The sequence below is a fragment of the Anneissia japonica genome, unplaced genomic scaffold (genome assembly GCF_011630105.1).
Source record: "Anneissia japonica isolate Jap-2015-1 unplaced genomic scaffold, ASM1163010v1 scaffold1826_len1998817_cov189, whole genome shotgun sequence".
NCBI lineage: Eukaryota > Metazoa > Echinodermata > Crinoidea > Comatulida > Comatulidae > Anneissia > Anneissia japonica.
Window position 1 is genome coordinate 172,167 of NW_022742159.1, and position 27,577 is coordinate 199,743.

The 27,577-nt window shown below is 32.6% G+C and overlaps 1 protein-coding gene across 5 annotated transcripts in view; it reads left to right on the top strand.

Annotated features, from left to right (window-relative positions):
- LOC117119028 (b(0,+)-type amino acid transporter 1-like) overlaps positions 1-27,577 on the top strand; it is a 53,903-nt gene that overhangs the window by 833 nt on the left and 25,493 nt on the right. For 2 of the 5 annotated variants that reach the window (XM_033263825.1, XM_033263822.1), the window contains exons 2-4: positions 6,935-7,027; positions 8,648-8,751; positions 25,669-25,946. In XM_033263825.1, the coding sequence (XP_033119716.1) occupies positions 25,691-25,946 (256 nt within the window). In that variant the 5' untranslated portion in view covers positions 6,935-7,027; positions 8,648-8,751; positions 25,669-25,690. Of the gene's footprint in view, positions 1-6,934; positions 7,028-8,647; positions 8,752-14,479; positions 14,555-19,468; positions 19,632-25,668; positions 25,947-27,577 lie in introns of those variants that run through there. The other 3 variants (XM_033263823.1, XM_033263826.1, XM_033263824.1) reach the window with 3 other exon arrangements.

A 27,577-nucleotide genomic window follows, 5' to 3' on the forward strand; every position in this document is an offset into this window, starting at 1 on the left:
TATTTATATATTTTTATATTTATTGTATATTTATATATATATATATTTATTTTTTTTTCGAATCGTCGATCCGAAAGTATGCAGCGCTGATAGTTGTTGTTAAAATACAGATATACAGATACATACCTATATATATATAGATATATATCCATATATATATATATATATATATATGTATATGTATATATGTATTTGTATATATATAAATAAATATACAAATAAATATACAAAAAATATATAAAAAATTTTAAATAATTATATAAATAAATATATAAACATATAAATATATATATAAATACATATACAAATAAATATATAAATATATATACACAAATAAGTATATAAAAATAAATATATACAGAGGCCTATATATATAAATGAATATACAAATAAATATATATATATATAAATATACAAATAAATATAAAAATATAAATAAATAAATACAGTATATATAAAATAATATATATATATATAAATAGATATATAAATAAATACAGTACATATATATAAATATATCTGTATGTATGTATCTGTATATCTGTATTTTAACAACATCTCTATCAGCGCTGCATACTTCCGTATCGACGATTCGAAAAAGTGTATGTACTGCTCATGACTGGACTACACAGGCAAAGCTCCCCGGTGGAAAAAAAAGGATTTAAAATGTATGGCTCGCGCACTGGCTCGCACTTTGTCACGACCCGGCTTAGCCTAGCTAGGACTTTAATAGATGTAAAATAGATGTCACATAAACATTTATACACCTTGGAAGACGTTAATGCTATCAGAATGTTTTGATGTTGCGGGCGCTTTTCACTAAATAGTGGGAATGAGGGTGCTCTTCACCTGCCAATTCTCCGGTCTCTCAATTTTTAAGAAGGTCAAGGGGTTGAAACGTCTGATGGATTAAACATGGCACATTTTATTGTTTAATTATTTCAATTGGATCCAGTCAAGACAGTCACCCACTTGCCAAGTCTCCCCTAACCAAGTACCCCCTCCCTCAACCATAGAATGTATGTAAAATTTTTTTAAATCGTTTCTTGTCCTACAGCAATATTTTGAAAAATGTAGAATGAGAATATTCAATTTATTTCGTATTACATCCATTTTATTATGTAATTTATAAACATTGAAAAACCAATTCCTTATAATATAATTACCTGCTTACTGTAGAATCAAATGATATTATCAAGCAATAAAAAGGTGATTTAAAATAATATTTTATCAAAATAAACAGAATGGATTCTTCCATAACAGTGGCCATTTCATTTCAAATTCAAGCCCAGGGCATTTCATACTGACCAATGAGAGTGGACAGACAACCCAGACAATCGATAAGAAAAATATTCCATTGATTTGCCTAATTCAAAATTGTTAGGATTATTTATGCTTGCCTCAGTGTATTCATTTTAAACTGAAAGCCAGCTCAGACATTCTATTGCTCTACTGCTGCATTTATAATCAATAGTTGTCAATCAAGCTGCTTTATGGGAAGTTATGTGAATTTGATTATTGGAAATCAGAAATTTGCGCTGATTGGATTTATTTTGTCCTTATACTGAAGATTGTTCAAAAATTAACATTTTTGTTTTTTAAATCTTTAAGCTCAAAGCGGTTTTTTTTAACCGATACTATGGTTTCCTTCCTATGTGATTAATGTATTTTATTAAGTCTGGAATAATTAAATATTTATGGGATTTTGTCTAGTAGGCCTACAATTAATGTTAGTTAATGTTTATGAATAAACAGGAGTACCTTACAGGACAGTGACTATTTGCATCATACAGTATATTTAATAGTTGGCTCCATACAAATTAATTCAATCCTGATCGTGAGACAACGAAACTGGCCTTGTGCCCCTGAGCTACGCAGCTGTGAACCTCCAACAGCATGAGTCTAATGACCGCCTAAGGACCCCAGTGCAGTCGAGTGATGGGGTCCGGGTACAGTATGAGGAAGCGAAATTCTGAAGAAACTTACAAATTTTATTTAAACATTAAATTGCTCATTTAAATAATAAGTTTGCTCATTTTGCAGTTACTAACATACAATTTGTTACTTGAGCATAGAAATTATAGAATTGTATATCCTGATTTTTATATAGGATGATAATATAAATAATAATAACACTTCCACTGTAAAATTACGGGTAAACACTTTTTTAAATAACACTAATTTTAATGTTTTAGTTGAACATTTTGTGTTACAGTACTTCAAAATGAGAATTTCCAAAATAATTTTTATAATCAGTTTTCCCAGATTTAAAGACTTTATAATTTTACAAAAATCGGTAAATTGATTACTAGCAAGGACTTGCAGAGAAATGTAGGAACAGGTTAATATTTCTGTGTGTGTCTCAGTAAGCATTTTACATTTAAAACTATTGGTCAACTATTAATTATATTCTATTGTAGTGTCTTGTAAACACAGGAAATTAAATTTACAGTAGACTTATAGCAAATCAATTAATTAAAGCTCATTAATTTAAACTGTTAACAGGATGTTAAAAGTTTGAGAAACTAGTTTGTAAGTTGTAGTGCTTTGACCAAGTGTTAAAGTGCCTAATATACCAATTGAAGAAGTCAATTCATATTAGAGTTATCCTGGAATCAATTAGTATTCATTGCCAAAGGATATTTTTGTGGTTTTAATACATCTTTCTCCTGAAAACGATTAGAGCATTATAATTGAAACATTGAATATTTTCAACAACAAACTTGCATATCCATCTATATACATGTTATACCGGAAATATTTATACAGGACAAATTAAATTATTTTCTTGTCAGTGATTCACTGCTGCCCAAAAAAATATTGAAAATAAAAAATGATATTTTTAAAAAATAAATCAAAAAATCTCTTGGGCAAAAACCACAGGTGATCGATGAAGGAATAGAGAAAATCGATACTAGGGTGGTTTTGCATGCAAACGCATACAGTTAGTGTGATGTATACATCATCATTTATGATGTTATACGCTGGTTGCTATCTGCTAACCGTGTGGACGACACGCATACAATATCTCGCTCAATACACGTATGTAAAAAGTGCGTAGGAAAATTTTGGATTAATTCTAATACTATCTTCGATTTTTTTCACATTTTACAGTAAGTTTAAACGTCAATGTGCACGTGCCATTTTTGTGACTTTTGAAGACACCAAGTTACGATAGGATGCATCTCATTTTGGGGTATTTAAAAACGTCGATGCTTGGTGGTGTTGGGATTTTCCTGTACAGTAGGCCTAGCTAGGGGCCTCTCTAGCTAGGCGTATATAGTAGCCAGGCATTTCTTTGGTCACAAAATAACCACCTATTCAGGGCAACAAGGGAAGGAGTATTATTCGACCAAAACCTTGCATACCAAAACTTTAGGCCAAAATCTTATTTTGAGTTCTAAGTATTATGGTGAGAGAAGAAAACGGAATTGCCTAGGCCCTAGGCTACTGTAGAATTAAGGCCCAATGCTTAAATTTTGCTGTCAATGCAAAAAGCACAGCATGGCTGCAAACCGATGCGGATAGCTAAACCTATGCGTACACATATTCGTTTGCGTGCGAAACCTCCCAAGGACAACACATGTTTGTTGCAAAATGTATACTCTTGGCTCTGTTCTGATTGGTTAGTTCATGGAGGAGTTTTCCTCCATGGTTAGTTGTTATGCCTGTGTATTGGCTCCATAGCTTCTGAAAAAAATATGCAAATATCAGAAAATAAGAGAGTCGTAAATAGATTGATCCATCAGCTTATTTAATCTCTCATCTATCTTTCAGTAGGCCTACCTCAAATTATACTTTCAGAACAAGACAGGATGTGCTAGTTTACATTAGTACACTTAATCTTGGTCAAGGTTTTGGGGCAAAGAATCCAGCTGACAAGATTTCATTTCCAGCCAAGAAATGTTTGGCTGGGTTTTGAAATCTGACAATGAAGGGACAGAGTGTCCGTCTTCAATTGGCTCAGGACCTAAGGGTCTTAGTTTGAGGGATACTATAGTTTTCTGGAAGATGTCTGTATCCTATCCCAACTACAACAATTTTTTTTTCCTTTATTGATATATTAGGTAAAATTTTACAAAAGTGCATAAGGTTTGCTAGCGATTTTTTGCTTGCGATTGTTTGCTTTAAGATTACTACCAGCCCCGCTACCATCAAGAGTTAACTATAAATAAAATTACTTTCTTATGTAATGAAATTAAGTAATTTAGAATAAATATGCTATTAACATCTGTTTGTACTGGTATTGGTATGGGCATTTATAACGTGCCTCTTCCTTGAGGTTATAAAGCGCAGTTCTTTTCCCTGGTCATTGGGTCCACGTGCTTTAAGTGTTGCTACTGGAAATCAGCGCAGGAGCAGGGATAGCATTGAGAATATACAGGAGGGTAAATAGCTAGGGTAAATATCCAATAGTCAAGTAGCCTTCTCTCTAGCATGGTGCATTTTTATATTAAATTAAAATAGGTGACTTAGAGAGATTGTCTCCCTCCCCAAGCAAGACATTTAAAAAGTTATCAGAATTCATTAAATTTTTATTTGATAATTTTTCACTGTCTAGTATTTAGGCCTATGTACTCTACCACTCTGGGTCTTTAGTAGCCGCACTAAAAAAGGTCTTTTTAGTTAGGCCAATTAATATACAGTAGAATAATCCACAAGGTACACTGCAGCTGCCTGAAAATCCCCTCCCCCTTACCCCCTCCCAGTATAACATAATGCTGAACTCGTCACTCTATTGAAACATTAGAGAGCACACAGAATATTTTCATCCTAATAAAATGTATTGGAAACAGCTTTATGCTTAGTGTACTCAGAACTTCTATTGATCGACCAAGAATCATTGAATTTGTTAAATAGCATGTCACAAAATATTTCATTGTAATATGTAAAAGTATACTAGTAAATAAACAGAGTGACAAAATCAATAGATGTAGGTGTTTGCAAAACAATATAAAATGTCTATAATCACAAAGTGATTGTTGTTGGTCTTTTGCTCACACTGCGTATCAGGTAATGAAAACAAAATGTGTGCCTCCAGCCATCATAATGATTACTGTACTGTACACTATACTTTATACTGTAGCCTAGCAGTAGTGGTCTGGAGCGATAATAAAAAATTATAAAATAACTCCAGGGGCATGCTCAATGCCTCCAGGGGCATGCTCAATTCCTCCAGGGGCATGCTCAATTCCTCCAGGGGCATGCTCAATGCCTCCAGGGGCATGCTCAATTCCTCTAACTGCTGGTCATGCACTTTTTTCAGCCCTGCTGTATATGATACAGTAGTAGCTATGAACATTTTAACATATATCACCTAAATTGCCACAGACAAACTTCCTTTTAAATACATTTCAGGGTTCATAATGTCATAGTGGCATTTACATTCAACCCAGGCCAAATTTTCTCATCGTTGACAACTCACTATGTTTAGAAATAGAAGAGCAAGAAGACAAACAACTGATGTGATAATATGGTATGAGTGTGATTGAGATTCAAATTGTTGAAAGTATAACTGACGATGTTCGTATGCCAAGGTGCTTGGCATACAAAAACAGATATTCTTGTACAGTATTTCTGTATTATTGGCTCATTATACCAGTAACTCGTTGTATAAATAGTAGCAACGTGACCATACTTTAGGCCTACCCACATGTGTCACTGTCAGACATTAACAAAAACTTTAGGATGCCCAATCAGACAAATTTGATTGACATAAACAGGCTTGGGGCCAAGGTCAACTTGAAGAACAAAACTAAAGTACTTTATTTAATACACAGGTTGTCTTTAGAACAGTAAACAGTTACAATTATCTTTTGTGGTACCGTAAAAGACTACAGCACTTCAGTTATACAATCACAGGAAATTAAACTACTGTAGCTTCACATATAGACTACAGAATAACACTTAAACCAGACAAATACTGTAAGGCCAAGTAAAATAAAAAAGTAGTTTCTTGTCCTAATATTTTGAAAAAAAGGAGAATGAGGGAACTTTTTTTTACTCAGAGATGGCAAATCCAAGATGGTGGATGGGAAACAGTTACTATTTTCTAACTTTTACCAAGTAGAGACATTGAAAGCAAATAAAAGAAGCACTAGACACGATTCTTACCATATGTATCCCCAACCACGAACGAATCGAGAGTTAGCCAGATTTCCAAATACTACGTAAAATATAGGAAATTAAAAAAAAAAAAAATGGTGAAGTAGCGAAAACGGATGTGCGAGGGGACAAGGAAATATTATATTTTTTCATTTGGCCTAACTAATTACAATTTAGTCAATAATAACTATATTCCACCCACGCACACATACATGACACAAACACAAAACAACTTATTTAAATTTTCTCCATGATTTATTTATTTTTTTTTATAAATGTTAAGGAGAACATAATATCTTGATGACTCGAGTTTCAACCCATGATTTGAATACCAGGAAATTAAACATCTGAAAGCTAAATCATTTTTATTATGCTATTATTAAAAACAAATAGGAAAACAAATAATGAATGTATGAGTGAAATTTCATTAAAAGTTGTGAGCATGTTTCCGGTGCAATATAGTAGCGGTGTTTGACGTCACATGAGTCAATCAATCGCGCCTTGTCAGCCCTGGGCCACGCTCGGATCAATATTATGATGAATAAGATGTTTTATATGACGGCTTTTTGTGATCCAGATCATTAACGGATTGGGTACTTCTAACACAATCTTATCCCTTGGAGAACTCACACGTAAGGTAGAGCAATTTCAAATACAAGAGGCGTTAATCGCTTTTTTCAAGTTCGTTTGGCACGAGCTTTGTTAATTTGCAACAAACTCATTCATTGGTCATCATTCACTGCTTATATCATCAAAGTTTAAATTGTAAAATAGCAAATTTAAATATCCTACTTTGTTGACCTAAATACAGTATTGTTATCGTTTTAAGGCTATGAATCGATCGGTGAGTTACAGTAGTCGAGAAATGGAATTTTGACCACTTTGCCAAGATCATCTCTCATTAAGCACATTTCAACCTAAGGTAAGTTTGGTAGAAATTCTTTTACTTGAGTCTGTTGCATTCAGACAAAATAATGCATAAGTCAATAAATTGATTGATAAAGTTTTATACATCTTTATGTTTAATATTAACCATGGGCATTTATTTGAATAAATAATAATAGATAATAATTTTTTTTTTTGTTATGCTCTTTTAGAGCTTTTCAAATAAAGTGTTTTCTGATATTTCTTTTCTTCCTTTCCTTCATCCTTCTATTTTATCATCTGCTTTTGCAGGTTACCATCCCCACTCCATCTACAGTAGTAGAATCTTTACCTAAACCCTGCTACCATCCTTTCTTTCTCCCTTGCTGTCGTGTTTGTCTTGAATTTGCGATGTGTACTTATGTGTGTGTGTCTCACAGGTTACTGGTAATGAACCTTTCTGGATAGTAAAACATTGCTACTGACCAATCAGAACTGGGCCAAGAATATTATGTCCATCCTACAAACACATGTGCTTGCCACTGATCTCTACTATAATAGCTGGATTGCTCATTGACTGGTTTTAGTGAGGCCACCGACGCCATGTTGGGAGGCCTAAGTGACGTATCAGTTTAGACAAGTTTCTTTTAGTATTTGTTTAAATTATTGTAAAAATAAGAATTCTTGCAAAAATTTTTAATAATAAATTTGAATTTAACGTAATGATTATTTTTCAAATCATCTATCTATTTGATGTAACTTTTCATGTAGTTGAAAGAAAGCACATGAAAATTTATTTGCATTGTTAGGGAACGACGTCACTATAACAACGCGACTTTCCTCGCACTTTTGAAAACTGCATAAACAGTCGCGTCTAGTGGGTAGATGGTTTGAGAAAAAAAAATCCTACGTTAAATTTAAATTTATTATTTGAAAAGTATTGCAAGAATCTTTATTTTTAACTAAAATTTAAACAAATGTCAAAAGAAACTTTTCTAAACTGGTACGTCACTTAGGCCCTCCAACATGGCATCGGCGGCTTTTCTTTTTTCTGTACTAGGATTGGCCGATGAGCAATCAAGCTATTATAGTAGAGATCTGTGGTGCCTGCTTATGTTTTTGCACTGTTGATTTCTGGGACCTTGGCAACAATATCCAAGGGGCGGGGCTTAGCCAATTATAGCCATCTTATTCTAGACATTCGACAGCCATTGATAATGAAGTTGGCATTTAGGAGTTGACAGCAACAAACATAAAATTTCATGACAGGGAAGAAGTTTTAAAGTGCTGTTAAAGTTTGATGTATCTTTTTCAAGGACTTACTAAATTTTCAGTAGGGGCAGTCCCACAATATACATTCTAATAATCCTGTATTAATTCAAACAGTTTCTTAACATCCTTCTTCCTACATTCTGTACAGCACTTAGCATCCCCACTCACAGTCACCGGTGAGTATACAGTATTGCCATGCCGCAATGACACTAGTATATAACATCGCTACTACTTATACTGCATGCTACCGTTGTATGTCTAATTACAGTTTCCTCTTGTTATACCCTTGAACTAAATCTGTGCAAGATTAACAAATTTCAGATGCTGCCAACTGATACGTGATTGACAATGATTTCATTATGTTTCTGATTCACTGATTTATCCCTCGTACGATTCTGTTTTTCAGTCAAGACGGTCCCGGAAATCAGCACTTTTTAAATCAAGGGACACTGTCATTCCAGTCAAAAACTACCAAGGACGTGCACACACTTCTAGGTGATCCAGGTACTGGTGAGTTTTCAGGCTTTTTTTTAAATATAGAATTTTTAGAATTTACCAAACTGTTTTTATTTTTTGAGGTTGTATATCTGGTAGAACTGTTTTTTAATTAAAAAGTACAATTCTGTCATTGTTCTTCCTTCTTTCAACTGATCATGTAAGTTAACATGAGCAGCTAGTCAAAACAATAATGTTTTCGCTGACTTCAGTACAGTCCTTTTAAATTGGATTACCACTGTAGGGACCAATATAACTGTTTATAACAAGAACATAAAACTGGTAATATATCATCTGTTGAATAATGAAAAAAAAAATATATTCTTGTAAATTTTATTTGAAAGCAGAATGGAGCTTTAGTTTGGTTAAGATGCCTGCCCTGCAGAACCAGGGTTTTTGGGTTAATTTCTTGTCAAATAATTTTGTTAATCACAACCAAAATATCTTCACTTCACTCAGCCAAAATTGTTGATAGGAGTTTGATGAAAACTTGGGAATGGTTTGAGATACAGATTTTTTAAATATAAGAAATAGGGAAAAGGTGCTAAAAAGGGAAAAGGGTGCGGTTTCCCCCCCCCCCCAATTTTTATATATTCAACAATCTGTATTTTATTAACTGTCCCCTAGTGTTTCATCAAACACCCTTTTTTGTGTCTTAGAAAAATTAGTCGTGCAACATATCAAAAATTGTTTTCCCTCTGGAGCTTGGCTTTAGGTATCATAATTAGAGGAGCTCAACATATTTTAAGACTGCCACTTAGAACATGATTATTCTCTCTTTAAGGCGAGACTTTTTTATACCTTGTTTCGCGAACTTATTTTTTTTAAAGATCGTCAGAGGGTGGAAAAAAGAATAAAAATGAAATTTTTTCTTATTTAGCAAATATTTTTGCCAAAAACATCCAGACAGAGGAGAAAATAACAATAAAATTTCATTGGTGAATGTAAATAATGTAGTAATGAGATGGTTAAATACTTTAAATTTACATAATTAATAGGAAGAAATACATATCTTATTTGTGGAGATTTTAAAACAGCAGCAGCGGGCGTAATAAAAATAAAGAAAAACCTTTTCTTTTTTTCTGAAATTTCAAATTTTTTGTGGAGATGTGTGCCCTAATTGGACACAGATAAAATTTTATCGTCATTATTAGTGGGCAGTGGATTCGCTAAAAATGGTATAAGAAAAGTCTCATCTAAGCAATCGAAGTGTTGCATTTCAAATTATTAAACTCTACTTGTTATTTAAGATTCATATAATTTTTTCAAATTTAAGAAATTTCTGGTGCATCTTTTTTATTGACTAGATAGCCCACTGATCTTGCAATTATTAAAATTTAATATCTGACAATTGATTGAAATACAGAATATAAAGTCTTAAATTTAATAGTCAATCAATCAATCAATGAATCATTGGATTTCCAATGTACTGTACCATTCCAATAAAGAAATGTTGCTCCGATGTGCTGCGTCAGGAAAATATAGGATTGGTCCACTGGTTATGACACCATGCTAATTATCTGGAGGGTGTGGGTTTAATTCCTGTCCAAATCACTTACAAATTTTTTTTCGCAAGTACTTGGGAACATTAAGAATACTAGTATTCAGTAGGAAAACACGTCAGGTATGGAAAAAGAAATTATTCCATTATTTTATTTTAGAGATAATTTTAGTCCAGTAGTTATTACATTTCTTGAATATGCTACAGTATATGATCAGTTTATTATGTGGACATAATGAGGCAGATCTGCTTTCCATATTTAATCAACTCTCTTTCAATTTCAATTCAAAGGATAGTGTTTTAATGTTCAATAGATGTTGGTGTAGAATTACTGTAAATTCAGAAATTACATATTGATTTAACGAAAACAAACCAATTTTGGACGCCCTTCACTCACTGGTGTGCACAGATTATGAAGAGTCAGCATGCCTACCTGAAACCATTTATTCCTCCATGCTGAAACCAGGAATTGGCAAACTTAATATACTTTAAATTTTTCAGGACATTAATTGTAGGTTCTTGTTTTGGTGCTTGTATAGACAATACTCATTAATTGAGACATATCCAACATGACAGGGATGTCACCTTTAATTAAATTGTGGTTTCTAGTAACTGTATGTGGCTAGCCAAATAAATTTGCAATGTTTATATATGTTTCAGTATTTCTTTCAACATTAATAACAATAATAATAGAATAAAATAATTGGTTATTTGTATTGTGCTTGTTTTGTCACTGGCACTTAATGGTAATAAAAATCATTGAAGTTAGGAGAGTCTTCAAAGGTGAGAATTTCTTTACTTCGAGAGTTCGCTAGATAATAATTTTTCCCAGTTACAAACATGCAACAATCTGGGGACAGATAACGTGAAAGAGATTGTCTGTCTTGTGGAACGTAAAGATAATTATTGCGTGATGGATTAAGAGAGATAATTGGAGCATGTCCATTTATAAGTGTGAAGAGTAATTATTTAAAATTAAATAAAAATTAAACGTTTACTTACATTGAAAACAGAAGCTCCAATTACCTACTAATTAAAAATTGTTGTATAATGAAAATATATTTTTACATTCATTATAAGATTTGGATGCACTGTACTAATATTTATTTTTATGTGAATAATAATGTTTATTTTAAAATTAAGGTGGTGCAAACAATTTAAATCAAAACTTAATTAGCACCATTCAGTTGTTATTGATCGTCTTGAGCCATAACATCAATCGCTAAATTTAATGGGTGGCAGACAGTAGGTATTCTAATAAGTGATTCGGCCTTATAATGCTGAAGGCAGATCAATATGACTTTTGAAGAGTTAATGAAACCTGTTTGCCGTCAATAGTTTCACATATGAATGAATTTAGCAAGTAGTTGATTATGTTATTAAGTTAACTTTAGTTGTGGTATTGTGTGTGGGTTGTGGTAATGCTCTATTTTCAGTATTCCAAAAACGGTTTTTAATTTATACCATGACTTGATTCGTTTCTGTATGATATTGATGTGTCATTTTTATGGCTTATTGCCTTCTTTGGTTCTGCAAGATATCAAGGGCTCAGGAAATTACACTTTTAGATATGGAGGGACAGAATTATTTGAATATAAGTAAATGCAATAAAGGGAGATAATATAAAATATATGTTTCAAGAATTTAATGCTAATTTTAGGAAAAAAATCAAATTTCCTAAGACAAAACAATTTAATTATGTAGATAAATTTAATGTGAAGGGATTGAGCAGTTGTATTTGTAAACATAATTACCAACTTTAATTGTTTATAAATCCAAACGTTATCCACAAAACAATATTTAATATTTGATTTGATGTTAGTTGGTGTCTCAAAAATATGATTATATTCACAATTAATATTCAATTACAGAAAGACAAAACAATAATAAAATTACAATGTGTATAAAAGAAGATATCAAAGAAAAAATTCTAAAAAAGAAATATATTCTATCACATGAAAATGTTTACAAGTAATCTGTTTTTGAATCAAGTGGTCAATACTGTATGTTTTGTTGTAAACTGTTAAGAGATTCCCCAAGATTTATGAATTCCGGTTGCATTGTTGGCTAAGAGTCAAGTGTATTTATAAATGAAACACAGTTAGTGACGAAGATCACAGGTGGAAGGAGGACGTATTACGTTGGATACATTCTCCTCATGATGCCATGTGCCTCAATGAGTGCGTCACTAGGATACCAGCCCAGTTGGGCAATTTCCAGTGGATATGCGGAGCTCTACATCTTTAATAGATTTCTTCTGATGTAGTTGTTTTTTTTTTTATTTCATCATATTCACAACATGGAACTTGATATTAGAATATTCAGTAATTTAATTCATTATCACCCTCATGGAAATATATGGAAATATTTATAATTAATATTTACAAGTACATTTTTCATTTATGTTTTTAAAGATGTACATTTTTAAGTTATTAATAATAAACCTTTGAATAATTTTATAAAATATTATTATACTGTAGAATTAATATTTGGAAAGTATATTAAATTATATACTAGTGTATAACAATTTTTTTAAATAATTTTTTGTAAATATTTTACAAAGAATTTCTTCATAAAGTGAATATTAAGTAATTGCCAATTGGCAAAAAAATAACATCTTTTCTAGGCAGAGAGGAAGTTGGGTTTAATCACATGTCACAAACATACACAGTCATATCTAGGCCAGGCTATATTTTCAAACAAAAGGCATATTGTAGGCTTATGGTTTTCAAGATTTGGATAAGGATTTTCTGCATTGGCTATGACTACAGATTTTTTTTTAATCATCCAAAAAAATATTAGTGTCAGTACAAGAAACTAGTTTTATTTGGCCAGTTTCCACTTCTCTTTATGCCTGTAATATATTTTTGTTTAGTGCACATGTGTCAATCGGTGTATAAAGTATTGTCTTATTGATAATTACTTTTAATGATTGTAATAACAAAGTTATACTTTGTGTTTCTATATTAAGCTTATATAGTTTTTTGGAATGTAAATTTTTTGACATCAATCATTAAGTATTCAAGTTTATTGTCTCGTACAAATATAAATTAAAACTTTTTTTTACAGCAATGCAATATACAGTATGGCTTTTAACTAAGGCTAGTTGTTTGAATAGGTAAATCTAAATGTTTGAATCGTACTTTTAGGTAAGCTCATATTCACCCAACTATCCCTTGAAAAGGTAAACAAGGTGTTCCCAACATCAGACTCATTAAAAACATGTCAATTAAACTGTATGTTATACAATTTTTGTGCACTAATGCCTTTTTAGTGCACATTTTCTTTTATATTGCCCGGAAAGTTAGATAATAATTGTTAAATAAATAACAGATTTCACTATGTTTAATGTGATTGCATGCCATGGTATTTGATTTGTGGCGTTGCATTGTTGACATTTATTGACTATTTCTGGGACTACGATACCTGGGTTCTAGCCTAATAAAGATTCTATTTTGATTACCGGTAGTTCAAATTCACGTCTAAGGTTTTGATTAAGTTGTCATGCCCTGGGGTGTATTTGGCTAGGTGAAGCGTTAGAAATCAGAGGTGATGATGACTATAGTAGTGCTAAATATGTTTTGCCCATGGGATTTGGCTGAAAAATATATGATTGTATTTGTGATGGATCTGCCTTAATTTGCATCTCTTTGGGCTGTTTGTAGTCTATAATTGTCCGATCAATGGAGTAATTAAAGGAAATATAAATAGGCTAGCAAAATATAATAATGAAGACTTTCACAAGTTCTATACTATTGTAAAGCTCAATATACTGACGCTGAGGTACCTTCATGTACTTTGTCATCAGCAGAGCCTGTAGAGATCTGTAGGCCTAAGTGTGTAGTCTAGATACTGGTTTGAACCAGATTCTGCTGTTAGTATTAATACCAATTTTGTCTGGCTTCCCACAGTTAAGAACTTCAATATTATAAAAGTTGCTCAGTCATCAATGCTTTCCAAGAGAGTTAAAAAATATATTATCTATAAGTTGAGTTAAAGTCCTTAAAAATAACAGTCAATATTTTAAAGTTGTTTTTTTTCCAATATAATATTTGTACTCTAGATGTACAAGAATTATGTAGGTCTAGTGTCACTATAGCCTGAAGTTGTGATACTTTTTAACATACTGAAATAAACCTCATGAAATGTAGTCTGGTGCCCTCTATGTTTCTCAGCTTTTTACATACTTTAAATATTTGTTGTATAGAAACTGCTATCTGTACAGCAATGATGCTAAGATAGATAAACTTATGTGGAAAGGTATCTGACAGAACAGAACAATTTTTTATGTGGAACTATACTCGACAGAACTGAAGAGTAAGTTTAATAGATCAGGATAGGGTGGATTTGGATGACAGAGAGCGGTAGAGTGTTGGGGAGGGAGGAGAGTCTACGAGTCTAGAGAGTATGTTGGGATGTTTAGTTTGTTTATAAAGTCTAAAGACAGTAATTTATGATGTTCTGCAGTATTGTACATGCCATACTGACAAAGTAAATATAAATAATGTAGCCTTTAATTTTATTATTTAATTACTGAGTGTAGGCTCTAGATACTGATATACTCTTAACTGGTAGAAATGTGGGTTTTTTTTCTATTATTGATAATGGTAGTGGTATTAGTAATCAGTCATAGTAATAATGATTAATACTTGATAATAATAATAACAATAATAATAATAATAACAATTGACAATAATAGTAATTATTATTGATTTTTATTATAATTACTATATACTAAAAGTAACGAATAGTGTTAATAATAGAGGAAAAAAAAAGAATAATGTTAAAATACAATGGTTTTTTTTTTTGAACATTCACTAATATCAGGAAATATACTGTAATTCAATGAAACCTGAATGAAACATTCATTTACTGGTATAATTTCCTTGTTTGTTGTTTGAAGAGAATTGAAAAATTCTATCATTATGAATGGCAAGTGATTGTTTTTTTGGTTTTGTATGTGACGCTTGCAGATTGTAGATGAGATGTATTCCGAGAGAACTCTCTTTAAAGCATAAATCAAAAACAAATCTTGTTTAATTTAGTTTCGTTTCTTGCATTGATTCTTTCAAATGCTGTCTTCTGTACAACAATAGACAAGTTGTGCAAACTGAAAAATATCCTCTGCCTTTGTTTCTTCTCCATCCCCACTCCCCCCCCCCACTCTTTCTTTTATCCCTTTTCCTGTCGCACTTCCCGCTTTACTTCCCCCATTTATTTGCACTTATTTGAGGTATTCATATTCCCTCTCTTTAACTGCTGTAGTTAACAATTTGAAAGTAATGCTTAGAAGATTTTGGCCTTTTATGGCATTTAAAACTCATAGAATTGAACAAGTATTTTCTTGTATAAAGTTGACAGTAATGCAAAAAATACAAATTCACATTCACAGTATGCCACCTCTGTAGTTATTTATCTTGTTAGTCACTTATTCTTAAGCTGGCCACCCGTTACACCCGGCGGTCGCCGGCTGACGCAATTCTATAGAGAATGCAACACCATGACGTGTGTGCAACAGATCATATTTAATGACGCTGCATTCTGACTACAACAGACAATCAGCAGACAGCGCCCATCTAGTATTCACATGGAGCCAAGTTAGATTTGTCGTACGATGGTCATACATCCATCGTACGATGCAGTGTGTCCCCGACTGTAGCTCTTTACAGTACGATTCATTTTTGCAAAACTCTTGAACTTCCATCAGCTGGAATTAATACTTTAAAATGTTGCTTGCTCAATTGTGAGACTTAATGTGTTTGATTAGAGTTAATGTGCTGGAATTATTACATTATGGTTGTAGTAAGAGACACATTAGTTATTACAAGTTTCCAATTAGGAGACAGATAAGTAGAGGGTGATGATTGGAGGATCTAATCAGGCCAGTTGCTATTTTAGCTCCAAGTTCTCGGCTCAGCACTTTTTTTTTTTGTTAGTGCTTAGCTGCGATAGTACTGTCATTGCAATTTTGTTACATGATATTGGAAAAGTATGTGGCTACCATTGGTTTTAAAGATGTCTACAATGTGTTAAATTAATAATAAACTTAAACATTCAAAGTCAATCAATGTAAATCCTTTAGTTATTAGCTTTTAATTGTAAATTTAAAAAAAAGATATATTAAAAGCTGCTTGATAGTGATTCTAAAACAAAAATAAATTAATAACTTACCACTCTCACTATCTCTCCCCTGATCATAATATACACCGTTTTTGCCAAATTTGAAATGAAAATTTCCGAAAACCTGGCAACTACTAACACTGAGGGACATCCAGAGGAATTCCGCTTTAGTTACAGTACCAATGTTTGTGGTCGGTGCACAGCTTTCTTTTTTGTTGCCAAAAGGAACAAAAAAATAAAATAGGGAAGCATAGATGTCCCCAAGTGGAAAGTTTCGAGTTTACATATGTTGGTGGCGCTGTTTCAAAATACACCCAATAAAATGGTGTATAGTATTTTACCAACTAATGTTTAACCCAGCTCATCACATGTCTCTCACCCCATTCCTTATTGTATTTCTCACCCTTGTTCTTATATCTTTCCCCTTAGACTTCCCAGCTGATCCCTAATAGCCATTCTTGAGTGCACTTAACTCTCAACCCTTACTTAGAACTTATCTCTCATTGTACATTACAAATGTTATGATAACTTCTTATTTTTATCTTTAATTATTAATTGTGTTTACTGTAAAAGCCAAAATGTCCACTGATTAATCTCAGATAAGATACTAGTATTGTACTATCTTATTATCTACTATAGTTTGGGATGTTTTTTCTCTCGTACCTCTCTTCATTTTCCTTATCATTTATCCAATATACATACATGCTCACATGAATTTTTAGGTCATAAATCAAATATATTAGATAACAAAGAATAATTAGTAAATATTTATACCCCAGCAAAACTGAAAAATGAAATAAAGGGGTAGTGTCTGTGAGGGCCCCAGGGGATAGTTTCTACCATAGATAAGTGACTGCATGTTTTCATAATTTTTTTGAATTACATTAAAGATTCTAATCTCAAAACCTAAACTCAGAAATACCAGGATTGTGTCAGGTAGGGGATAGGTTTTACCATAGTTAATTGTTATTCCATCTTAATATTTTTCTTGTATAATTTATTTACAGTACTTGTATCATGGTGTCAGTACATTAAGCAACTTTAATTTCATGTTGCCTTGTTGTGACTCTGACAATAAAGTTAAGCTTGTCTTATTCGTTTGTGAATATAATTATTTTTAATGATAAATCAGTCATTATTTCAGAGAGATAGAATAGTCGTATTAAAAGACATACAGACCTAGAAAATTTACATTTTTTTAAACATCGATAAAATATATTTCATGGATATTTTGACAGATCAATGTACAGTACTTGTAAGAGACCATTCCATACCCTACCAGAGTGTACTTTATCTTATTTAATCTTTAAAAGTAATTAAGTACATGTAAAGATGTATCTGTATTTATAGCTCGCTCTATTTTACAATCAGTTAATTATGGGAGACCTTTGACCACCAACCTATTTGCGCCCCTTTTGCTTATCTGTCGCTTACAATGCAACATTTATTTGTATCCAGGAATATATAGCCTGTACAGTATTTGGTGCGTATAGATAGCATTATGACATTGCTTATTTTATAAATGTGGTACGACAGAAACCAAGTTTCCTTGAGAGAAGACATTTGAAGTAGTATAATCTGTACCTAGTTGATGTATGTACTGTAGGTGTATTTGTTGTCTGACATTTTTTTAAAAATCTAAGTAGGTACGATTCAGATGCTGTTGCTAGTTCTCAACAATTAATATTAAGATCAAAACTCTGTTGACGCAATTCTAATACACACTATGTCAATAGACTTTTAATATTGAGATTAAAACTCTATGGATATAGTGTGTATTAGAATTGTGCATGCTTTGCATTTTTTTCAGCTAAAAAATATAGTGTATATTAAAATGTGTAGTGTAATAATACCAAGTGAAAGTTAAGAAACATGGCTCCAAGTTTTTAAAGTAGGGTAGAAGTAAAATTCGAACCATATTTAGTAAGAATGCTACTAAAATTAAATGAAATATGACAGTTATTTATGTGTTTATTGAATAATAAATAAATGCTATGTTGTTTTAATTTTCCCCATTTTCAATGTTAAAACTACAATTTTTAACGACCTGGTGATGGTTTCTGCCTGAGAAATGCCTGAAGTCCTAAACTTTAATAAGCTGATTTCTCAAATATTGTTCTTTAAACAGCTGTATGTTGAAACTCCTGCAACTTCATAATGAAATGTCGGATTTGAATGATTCTTTTACCATTTTATAGCTCATTTTACTGTTTAACCCAGTATTAATAACTAAACATTTTTGCGAAAAGTGACTGGTTTGGCTTGTCTTTACCACATATATACTGCTGCAAATGTGTTAAAATATGCTGAAACAGTATCTCTGAATTCCACATGGTATTGGTATAAAATTGTTGTCATACTGAAAGGAATATCTAATTTATCATTTCCTTTCACATTTTGTGATCTTTCTCAAAATCTGCTAATTCCTGCAGAAAATTTTACAACTCCTTTGTTTTTTAAAAATTAATGTTTGTCTTAGCTGTGTCACTGACTAAAAATGGGGGTGTGCACCCTCAGAAGAAAGATTGCTCCATGTGTCTCCCACTAAAAACTTGCAATCAATGAAAGTTTTAAAAATCACCTCATATATTATCTCATCTTCCCTTTCCAACATTCCTCTCCTTGTCAGTCCCCCCATGTCAACGGTCCTAGATATGTCAGTGTTTGGGAGCACACTGTTGGTAACTTATTGGGGAGTTCAAGATGTGATCTACTTATTATACTAATAAATGTTTTTTTGTGGAAATCATGATTATTCATCCCATGTAGTAGTTGTCAAGGTGTTCAGATTGATTCAATTTGCAACAGGTATCTGTAGTACAAGCAATAGAACATGCAGTACAATACAGACATTGTAAATCCCAACATGATGCTGTCATGAAGTCAGTTTGTTGTAATCCAAGGGAAAATAAAGTTCTTAAACTATTGTATTCTATTTACATTCGCCTTATGCAAACAGCTCCCTTAAAAAACACTAGCCTTTCAAGTTATCTTGTGTTTCAAAGTTCAGAGCCTCTGATTGGCTGAGAACCCTTAAAGGGCATTGTTATGCGTTTAGCTTTTGTGCTGCTGTAGTGACCAGGTAAGTACTGTATTATTGCCTGATATAAACCCATATGAGAGGTCGTATGATCATACTGTAACTCACTATAAGGAGGGAGAGGTAATACTTAAGGGTATTTTCACATTTATACTTCAGAAGGACAGGATATACTTAATTTAAGTTTTAGAAGAAGAGCAATTACAGGATTCATATATTCTGATATTTAAAAAGGTAGGACATAAATCTTTACAGCAATTTATTCCATAATATGTATGCATGGGGGGGGGGGTGCGATGGGTACGTACGCATCCTCTCCCCCCCCCCCCCAAATTACCAAAGGTCCACATTTTCCAGGGTAGAAAATTCAAAAATTATCTTCTTCCCCACCCCTAATTTGTCAAATTTATTTTTAAAAAAAATAAAACAAATTTATATTCAAATTGAAGTCTGAGAGTGCCATGATATGGTAAACAACAAGGAACCTTTTGTTTTCTTGTTAAACCCTAGGCATTTCTTAACAGACAGCTCCTAAGTCTACTGAACTTCACATGTACTATAAATTATTTTCATAAGTATATAGGAATTCAGTCACTCACTAACAATATTGATTTGTTAATCTGGCGGGAAACTAGTGAATAGATCACCTCACCAATCCCTATACAATGCAACGTTGCCCTTCCACATTTAATCTGTTTAACAACAGTGGTGTATATCCAATGGATTAACCTTTGGGTTGAGTATAGCAAAATTCTAGGACAGGAATTCTAGGAAATTTACCATCTGTCATACGTATATTTTATTCCTAGAGTTCTATATCTACTCTTGGTTTTAATTCCTGCTACGTGTTAACATCACGGGCGGATGCAGGATTTGAAAGAAGGGGTTTCAAAATGTTTCCAAAAAAACACCAAAAAAGAAAGTGGGTGCGGGGGTCCTCCCCCTGGGAAAATTTTGATTTCCTAGATGGCCAGAAATGAGCTTTCTTCAATACTGAAGGATTTTACCCCTCTTGAAAAAGGTCAGGTAATTTTATTTCATTCTTTTAAAGGCCTGTACATAGAGAGAAAAAAATCAAAGACGTCTAGGCAATATACAGTATTTTATTATATTCCAACAATATTGAGTATAGTAGTTAGATATGTAGTTTTTTTTCCATGGATCGATGAATCGATAGGCCTGAAGAACCCACTTTCGTACATAAATTATTACAACGTCGAACCAAAAACAGTGTGTAATTTATTTAATTGAAGACTAGTTTGGCTAAGCCTAATTTGCCTGATCTACTGACCCAGTAGTATTTTGATACATTTCTTCACAGAGGGGTGTTCGTCCGAACCCCCTGAACCCCTGTGGATCCGCCACTGAACATGGGCATACAGTAGGCTGGGGAAAGTGGGGGTGTAAATGCATTCCCTCCTCCACCATCACATAGTTTCAAAATTAGTTCCAATAAGGATTAGTAATTAAAATTACCATTAAGTTTTATTTGGAATAATGATTTGGTTCTGCATTCTAAATTTCTATGCCCTTTAATTTATTTTAACAGGCCATCATAAAGTACTATTACATAGCTCTTTGCTTTTTGTATTTTAAAGTATACATTCTTTGACATTAATTTTACTATTTACTGTAAAACATGATACTCAGCTCTGTGCTATGAGATGAGTTTTAATTAAATTGAATGAATTTTAGTTTGATTAGAGTATTGTACCATTACTGAGTTAAACGCATTAGAAACTATATATCTATCAGTTATCTCTCAGATTCTATGACTGATCATAGAGGAAGAAAATAGATTGTAGGCCTATTCATTATCATTAGTCATTCAACTATATCTATGTATATATTTTTGTTTCTCAGCTCAAATGTTAAAGGCGCTGGTAAAAAGGGTACCATCTCAAACACTCTTCTATTTGTTGGGAATCATTTGTTTAGGGGAATAATAGTCAATAAATTATTAGGGCCAGCTTTGCCTGTTCTTTTCAGGAGTGGAACAATGTATTCTATTGTTTCACACAGTAGATTCCCTTACAAACTTAATTATGTTACATTAATTCATCCTCATGTACAAGATCTAGTGTTACATTGCTTGTCAACATTCCGTGTTCTTTGTTCTTTTATATTTTAATTTAACTGTATATTACTTGAACAATAAATATAATACTGTACTTAGCATTCCGATATGTTCAATTAGTAATTTAGCTAAGTCCCACACACTGTTGATTTATTTAAACTTGCAAAATTATTGAACAGCCATTATTAATGTGATTTCTAGACATCTAGATATCAGAAAACACCAAAAAAATTCTTAAACAGCCCCAACCATGAAGGGATCTGAGGTAATTATCTTCGACTCTTCAACTTTAGTTCAATTTCAAGGGTTGGAAATGCTACTGTATGAATTTTTTTGCAAGGAACCATCCATAATTTTTATCGTTTTTCACAAAAGTACAAAACTTATCCTTTTGGTTCGGTGAGCTGGGAAGTGGCATGGAAGGCGTTGACAGTTTGAAAATAATAGTTAAATTTACCAGTATACAGTATAATGGATTATTTAAGTACCTGTGTCATAACAAGATCAAGATATCATGAGATTCTTATTCCTCGATGGAATAAAAACAAGAATCAAAATACTACTTTTGTAATTTGCATTATAAAATTATTAATAAAATTCATCATTTATTTCAACTTGCATTAAGTGATACCCAATTCAATTCAATTCATTTTATTCAGTCTATTATACATGAATATAACAGAAATGTGTTTTGAAGCTAAGCGATCAAACATAAATATAAGTATTAAGTGATGTTAGAACAGTAAGATAAACTATAAAAACATTAAAAGGCAGTAAAAAGTATTATGTGGTATGAGCATACCATATTTCTTCAACAAGTTCCAAATCTGGCCTTGACTTCAATTAATAATATTTAGTGGTTTAACAGAACCATAATGCTCTGATTACTTCCTATGTACTATAGCTGCACCTTTTCACAGACCTTAAAGCAGACAGTTTTTTGCTAACTACAGGAAACAGAAGAGCTTAGACAGATCCACAGGGACTCAAAATAGAAAATACACAATAAATTTACTGTACTCAGATAAATTATAAAGTAAAACAAAAACATAGAATAGCCCTACACCTAAATCTATGAGCTCAGGCCCATAAACAGGTTATGTTGTTGTTGTGTTTCCTATAGGCCAAATTTAACTCATAATTGTTTCTTTGGTAAGCAAAGTTTTGATACAATAATACTATTGTAGTAAATTGGTAAAAATCGGCTCCCAAAACCCCTACTGGTTACGTGCATGAAGCATTTAAACTATTGATTTTAGAGGTTGTTGCTTTTGAGTATGATAACTTATAGATTATAATAAATGATAGTAATACAGGTACATGAATATACAGTAGGCCTACTGTAACCTGTAGGTGGTTGTGTGCCAATAAACATCAGTAGATAACATTGTGTCGTCAAGTACTAACACAGAGCAGAAATATTGTCGATTGTCGATAAACTTATGCAATCTTTGTAACTAGAGTTTGGCTTCAAGGCTTATTATATGATAAAACCCTGTTGGACCCTGATCATGTGTAACCCAACCATGCCTGTGACTACAATGCCGTTTATGGTATAGAAACCTTTTATTCTTCTACTATAATGAAATAATTCATTCTCTTTGAAATATAGTACAGTACAGTACTTAGAAATGTTTGTACTGCACTCAAGATTACAGAACAGTGCCCATATAGGATGCCTTACTTTATTGCTTGACTTGATATTCTTCATTGCTGTGGTCAACAAGTTTTTAACTATACTTTTTAGTGTCTGTTATGACCAGGGGGGCACACTCTTAAATATTTCTATATGGGTAGGTGCCGCATTTACATGGGGTATTTTTGAGGACTTGGTAGTGTGGGAATTTATGGAAGAGTTTCAGCATGTATAGAGTTTATTTGCAAGGAATTAGTAGCATTTATAGAGTTTATTTGCAAGGAATTAGTAGCACAAGTGTGGGCAATACCTAGGTAAATTGGTAGTTAAAATCCCTGCTCCTGTTGGACCCTGATCATGTGTAACCCAACCATGCCTGTGACTACAATGCCGTTTATGTATAGAAACCTTTTATTCTTCTACTATAATGAAATAATTCATTCTCTTTGAAATATAGTACAGTACAGTACTTAGAAATGTTTGTACTGCACTCAAGATTACAGAACAGTGCCCATATAGGATGCCTTACTTTATTGCTTGACTTGATATTCTTCATTGCTGTGGTCAACAAGTTTTTAACTATACTTTTTAGTGTCTGTTATGACCAGGGGGGCACACTCTTAAATATTTCTATATGGGTAGGTGCCGCATTTACATGGGGTATTTTTGAGGACTTGGTAGTGTGGGAATTTATGGAAGAGTTTCAGCATGTATAGAGTTTATTTGCAAGGAATTAGTAGCATTTATAGAGTTTATTTGCAAGGAATTAGTAGCACAAGTGTGGGCAATACCTAGGTAAATTGGTAGTTAAAATCCCTGCTCCATCCCGTATCAAAGTCGCATAATTTTTCACACGATTTTAGCGAAGAATTTTTGCTAACCTCTGTGCTAAACCTACCGTTGATACATAGCCACGAAAAGTAGGGATCGTGAACAGACAGAGAGCCGCAGTTTTATTCACCATTGGGAACCTGTGCAAGTTCAGTTTGGTAGGTTACATGGCTGTAATTATAGTTCAACCGACACTGGATTTCGATAAATTGTAGTTCAAGTCCTATTATAATTTTCATTAAAATAGGTAAAGCAAGTGTCTCATGTCTTCCCTGGCTGTTATGTTGCTTTGACCATGCATAAAGTAGATTATAAAACCTCAATCAAATATCTGCATTGATTATGAACCTGTTCGATGATTTGGTGGAGAAGAAATTTGGTTAAAAATATTTTTTGTACTGTATCTCCTCAGATATTCTCTAATGCTTTGACCAATTGATCACTTCATAGTCTAGTTTTGAATCTTTAAAGTCAACCAGCAAATTTAGTTTTTAACATATTCAAAAAGCTGTTTCTCATGAACCATTTCCAATTTTTTAGGTCACACACCTTTTTTGTGTCTTAGAAAAATCAGTTAATATTTTAAAGGAAGTTGGTGGGGCATGGACCTATTATTGTGAAGCCCATTTGAAGCCCATTTGGCTTGTTTATTAATAACTTGTTGAAGGCTGCATAGATGATGACAGTCCCTGTGTCCCCCTGAATTTCGATACATGAATATTACCACATGGATTATGTCACATGATCAGTTAGTCGTATATGTCATACATAATTATTATGATGTTATATAGTTTGTCAAAAACCGAAAGGTCCACTGATTAATCTCAGATAAGAAAGTATAATACATACTCCAAGTATTGAATGCATGCCATTCTGTTGGGATTCAATATTTGAATATTAATTATGTCATCGTCAGGAATTCCTGATGACATAATTAATGTCAAAATATTGAATCCCAACATGATGGTGTGCATTTCAATATTTGGAGTATGTATTATACTTTCTTGTTATAGTTTGTGTTTTCTGAAAATGAATTCTCTAATACAATAAGAAACATGTACAAATGTTGTTTTTTCTATTTGGATTTTACTCACAATTATTAAAAAAAAATTTTCTGGCATAACATGCAAGAATAAGAACAAGGTAAAATCACAAAAATATCCAAGATCCAACTTTAAAAAATATAGCAAAAAGATATATAGCAAAGTGATAATAATAAACAGATTGGAAATCAGCATATCATTCCCAAACCATTAAGCCTAAAATCGCTTATACTGGTGCTAGAATTTTTTCTGCAGTCATTGCGTAGTTGTCCCCAATGCTATAAAGAAGACTCCCGCATTTGTCTTAATCAATCAGCGTCATCTTCAGGAGTCGGTGGTAGTGCGTAGCAAATTTATAGAAACTTTACTATAGTGTTAATTGTGGTTTTACAGAGGATACAGTATAGATGATTTTTTATTACCTCCGCCAAAATAATAGAAATTCCCCTCGTATTCAGACAGCACTAAAGAAAATATTGTACAATACCTGAATACATCGGGCGATTCCATTATTTTCTTGAGGGTTTGCTGCAGTTACACCCATCATACACAGCCTGTGTTAGTATTTAGGCACAGGGCAGAGGTAGGCACATAATGGAGTGTAATACTAGTAGATATTTAAATTCAATTTGTGGTATATTCCGTTTATTTTTCTTAAAACTTATTTTTCTTTATATTTAACAGAAACATAACTGGCCTTTACAAAATGACAGAACTTCGGGAACGAGATATTCCCCACAAGGAAGAAAATGGAATTGACAACAGTAAATTGGCAATGGAAGGCTCAACGGAGAAGGTTGGACTTAAGCGAGAAGTTACTCTCATAAGCGGTATCGCGCTGATTGTTGGCACGATGATTGGGTCCGGTATCTTTGTGTCGCCTAAAGGCGTACTAAGGCAGACAGAGAGTGTCGGAATGAGTTTGATCATCTGGTGCTTATGTGGTGTGATATCCATGTTTGGTAAGTACAGTGAGGTCTACTACTACATTAGGCACTATATACATTATGGTTCTATAAAAAAAAACAAAAAAAAAACATGGATATGATAGTATAGGAGTGCACCATATTGTATAATAAATTTATGTTTAAATATTTTTAAGCATCATATCTCCAATCAGTTATTTATTTTAATAATTCACAGATTCATTTTACAGATTATTAATATTAAATTTTAATAATGATTGATCAACCAGTTGACCTTGACAAAATTATAAATTCCTGTACTCTTTGAAACAGTTGCACCTAATAAATTATAATTGTATAAATAATCTTTATTTTAATTTTTAAAACATATTTATAGAAAAAATGACCTAGATAAGCAATGAAGGTCAGTTGATATCAGAAGCCATTTGAAAGTACATTTAATAATGTAAATTTTAATGGTGCATAAACAGTCATGCACTGGGTAGCCTGATCAATGCATAGCCCATATAAAATACAATTAAATGACAAAATCGAGAGAAAAGTGTAAGACATTGAACAAAGGCTATAGAAATTTAAAAGGATTAAATTTAACACCAGTTATACTTCCTATGAAAAGAATTATTTTACCATTAATAATGATAATGATAACAATTGTATATTAATAATTAGGGAATAAAGACAGAAAGGTATGGAGTGGGGCTGGTGGGGGACTCTGTAGTTCGGGCTGTTTACAACCATTTTTTTTTTGGCAATGTATTTATGACAAAAATCAATTTTTAGTTATTGATACAGGGTTAAACAGTAAAATGAGAGCTATAAAATGGTAAAAGAATCATTTAAATCTGATATTTCGTTATGAAGTTACAGGAGTTTAAACATACTGGTTTAAAGAACAATATTGAGAAATCAGCCTTTAAAGATTACGATTTCTGGTGTTTCTTAGCCAGAAACCATCACCAAATCGTTAAAAACTGTTATTTTAACATTGAGAATGAGGTAAACAAACAGCATAGCACGATGCATAGATATATAAAAATTAGTTTAGTGCAATAGAATAGATTTCCAAAATGTTGACATTCCAGCATGTTTTGGCCATTATCTCCGAAACAGGATTTGCGACGAGTGACTATAGTTTGGCTTGTCTTTGGCACATTTGTTGTCAGAAGATTTTTGTTTATTCACAAGAGTATGGAAGACTGCTAATTTCTGGCAGACTCAGTACTGTACCCATGGGAAACTTTAGATCTGTCTGCTAAAATGTGGAAACTGTAGACGTTCCTGTTGCTGGTTCTTATAAATAATAGAAGCAGCAGGTGCTCCACCATTCTAGTGCTCAGGTCAAATTCCATTTTAATGCATACAGTAAGGCCTATATGTTGGACTATTAGTCAAATTGTCAAACATCACCCTTTGATTGTAGTATCATTGTATTGTTTAGTCTGTCATATTGTGTACCGAGAACACTAGCCAAAGAAAAGTGTGTTGCCTAAAGCAGTCTAGGCCGAATTCTATGCTTATTTACCAACCGTAACACACCATCAAGTATTTGTAGTTAAAATGGTAGTCCATGCCCAAATAACCACATTTATTAATATCAGAGTACAGTAGATCCTCATTTTTACGTACCCCAGTTATACGAACCCTCCGTTTTACGTACGCCTCGTATC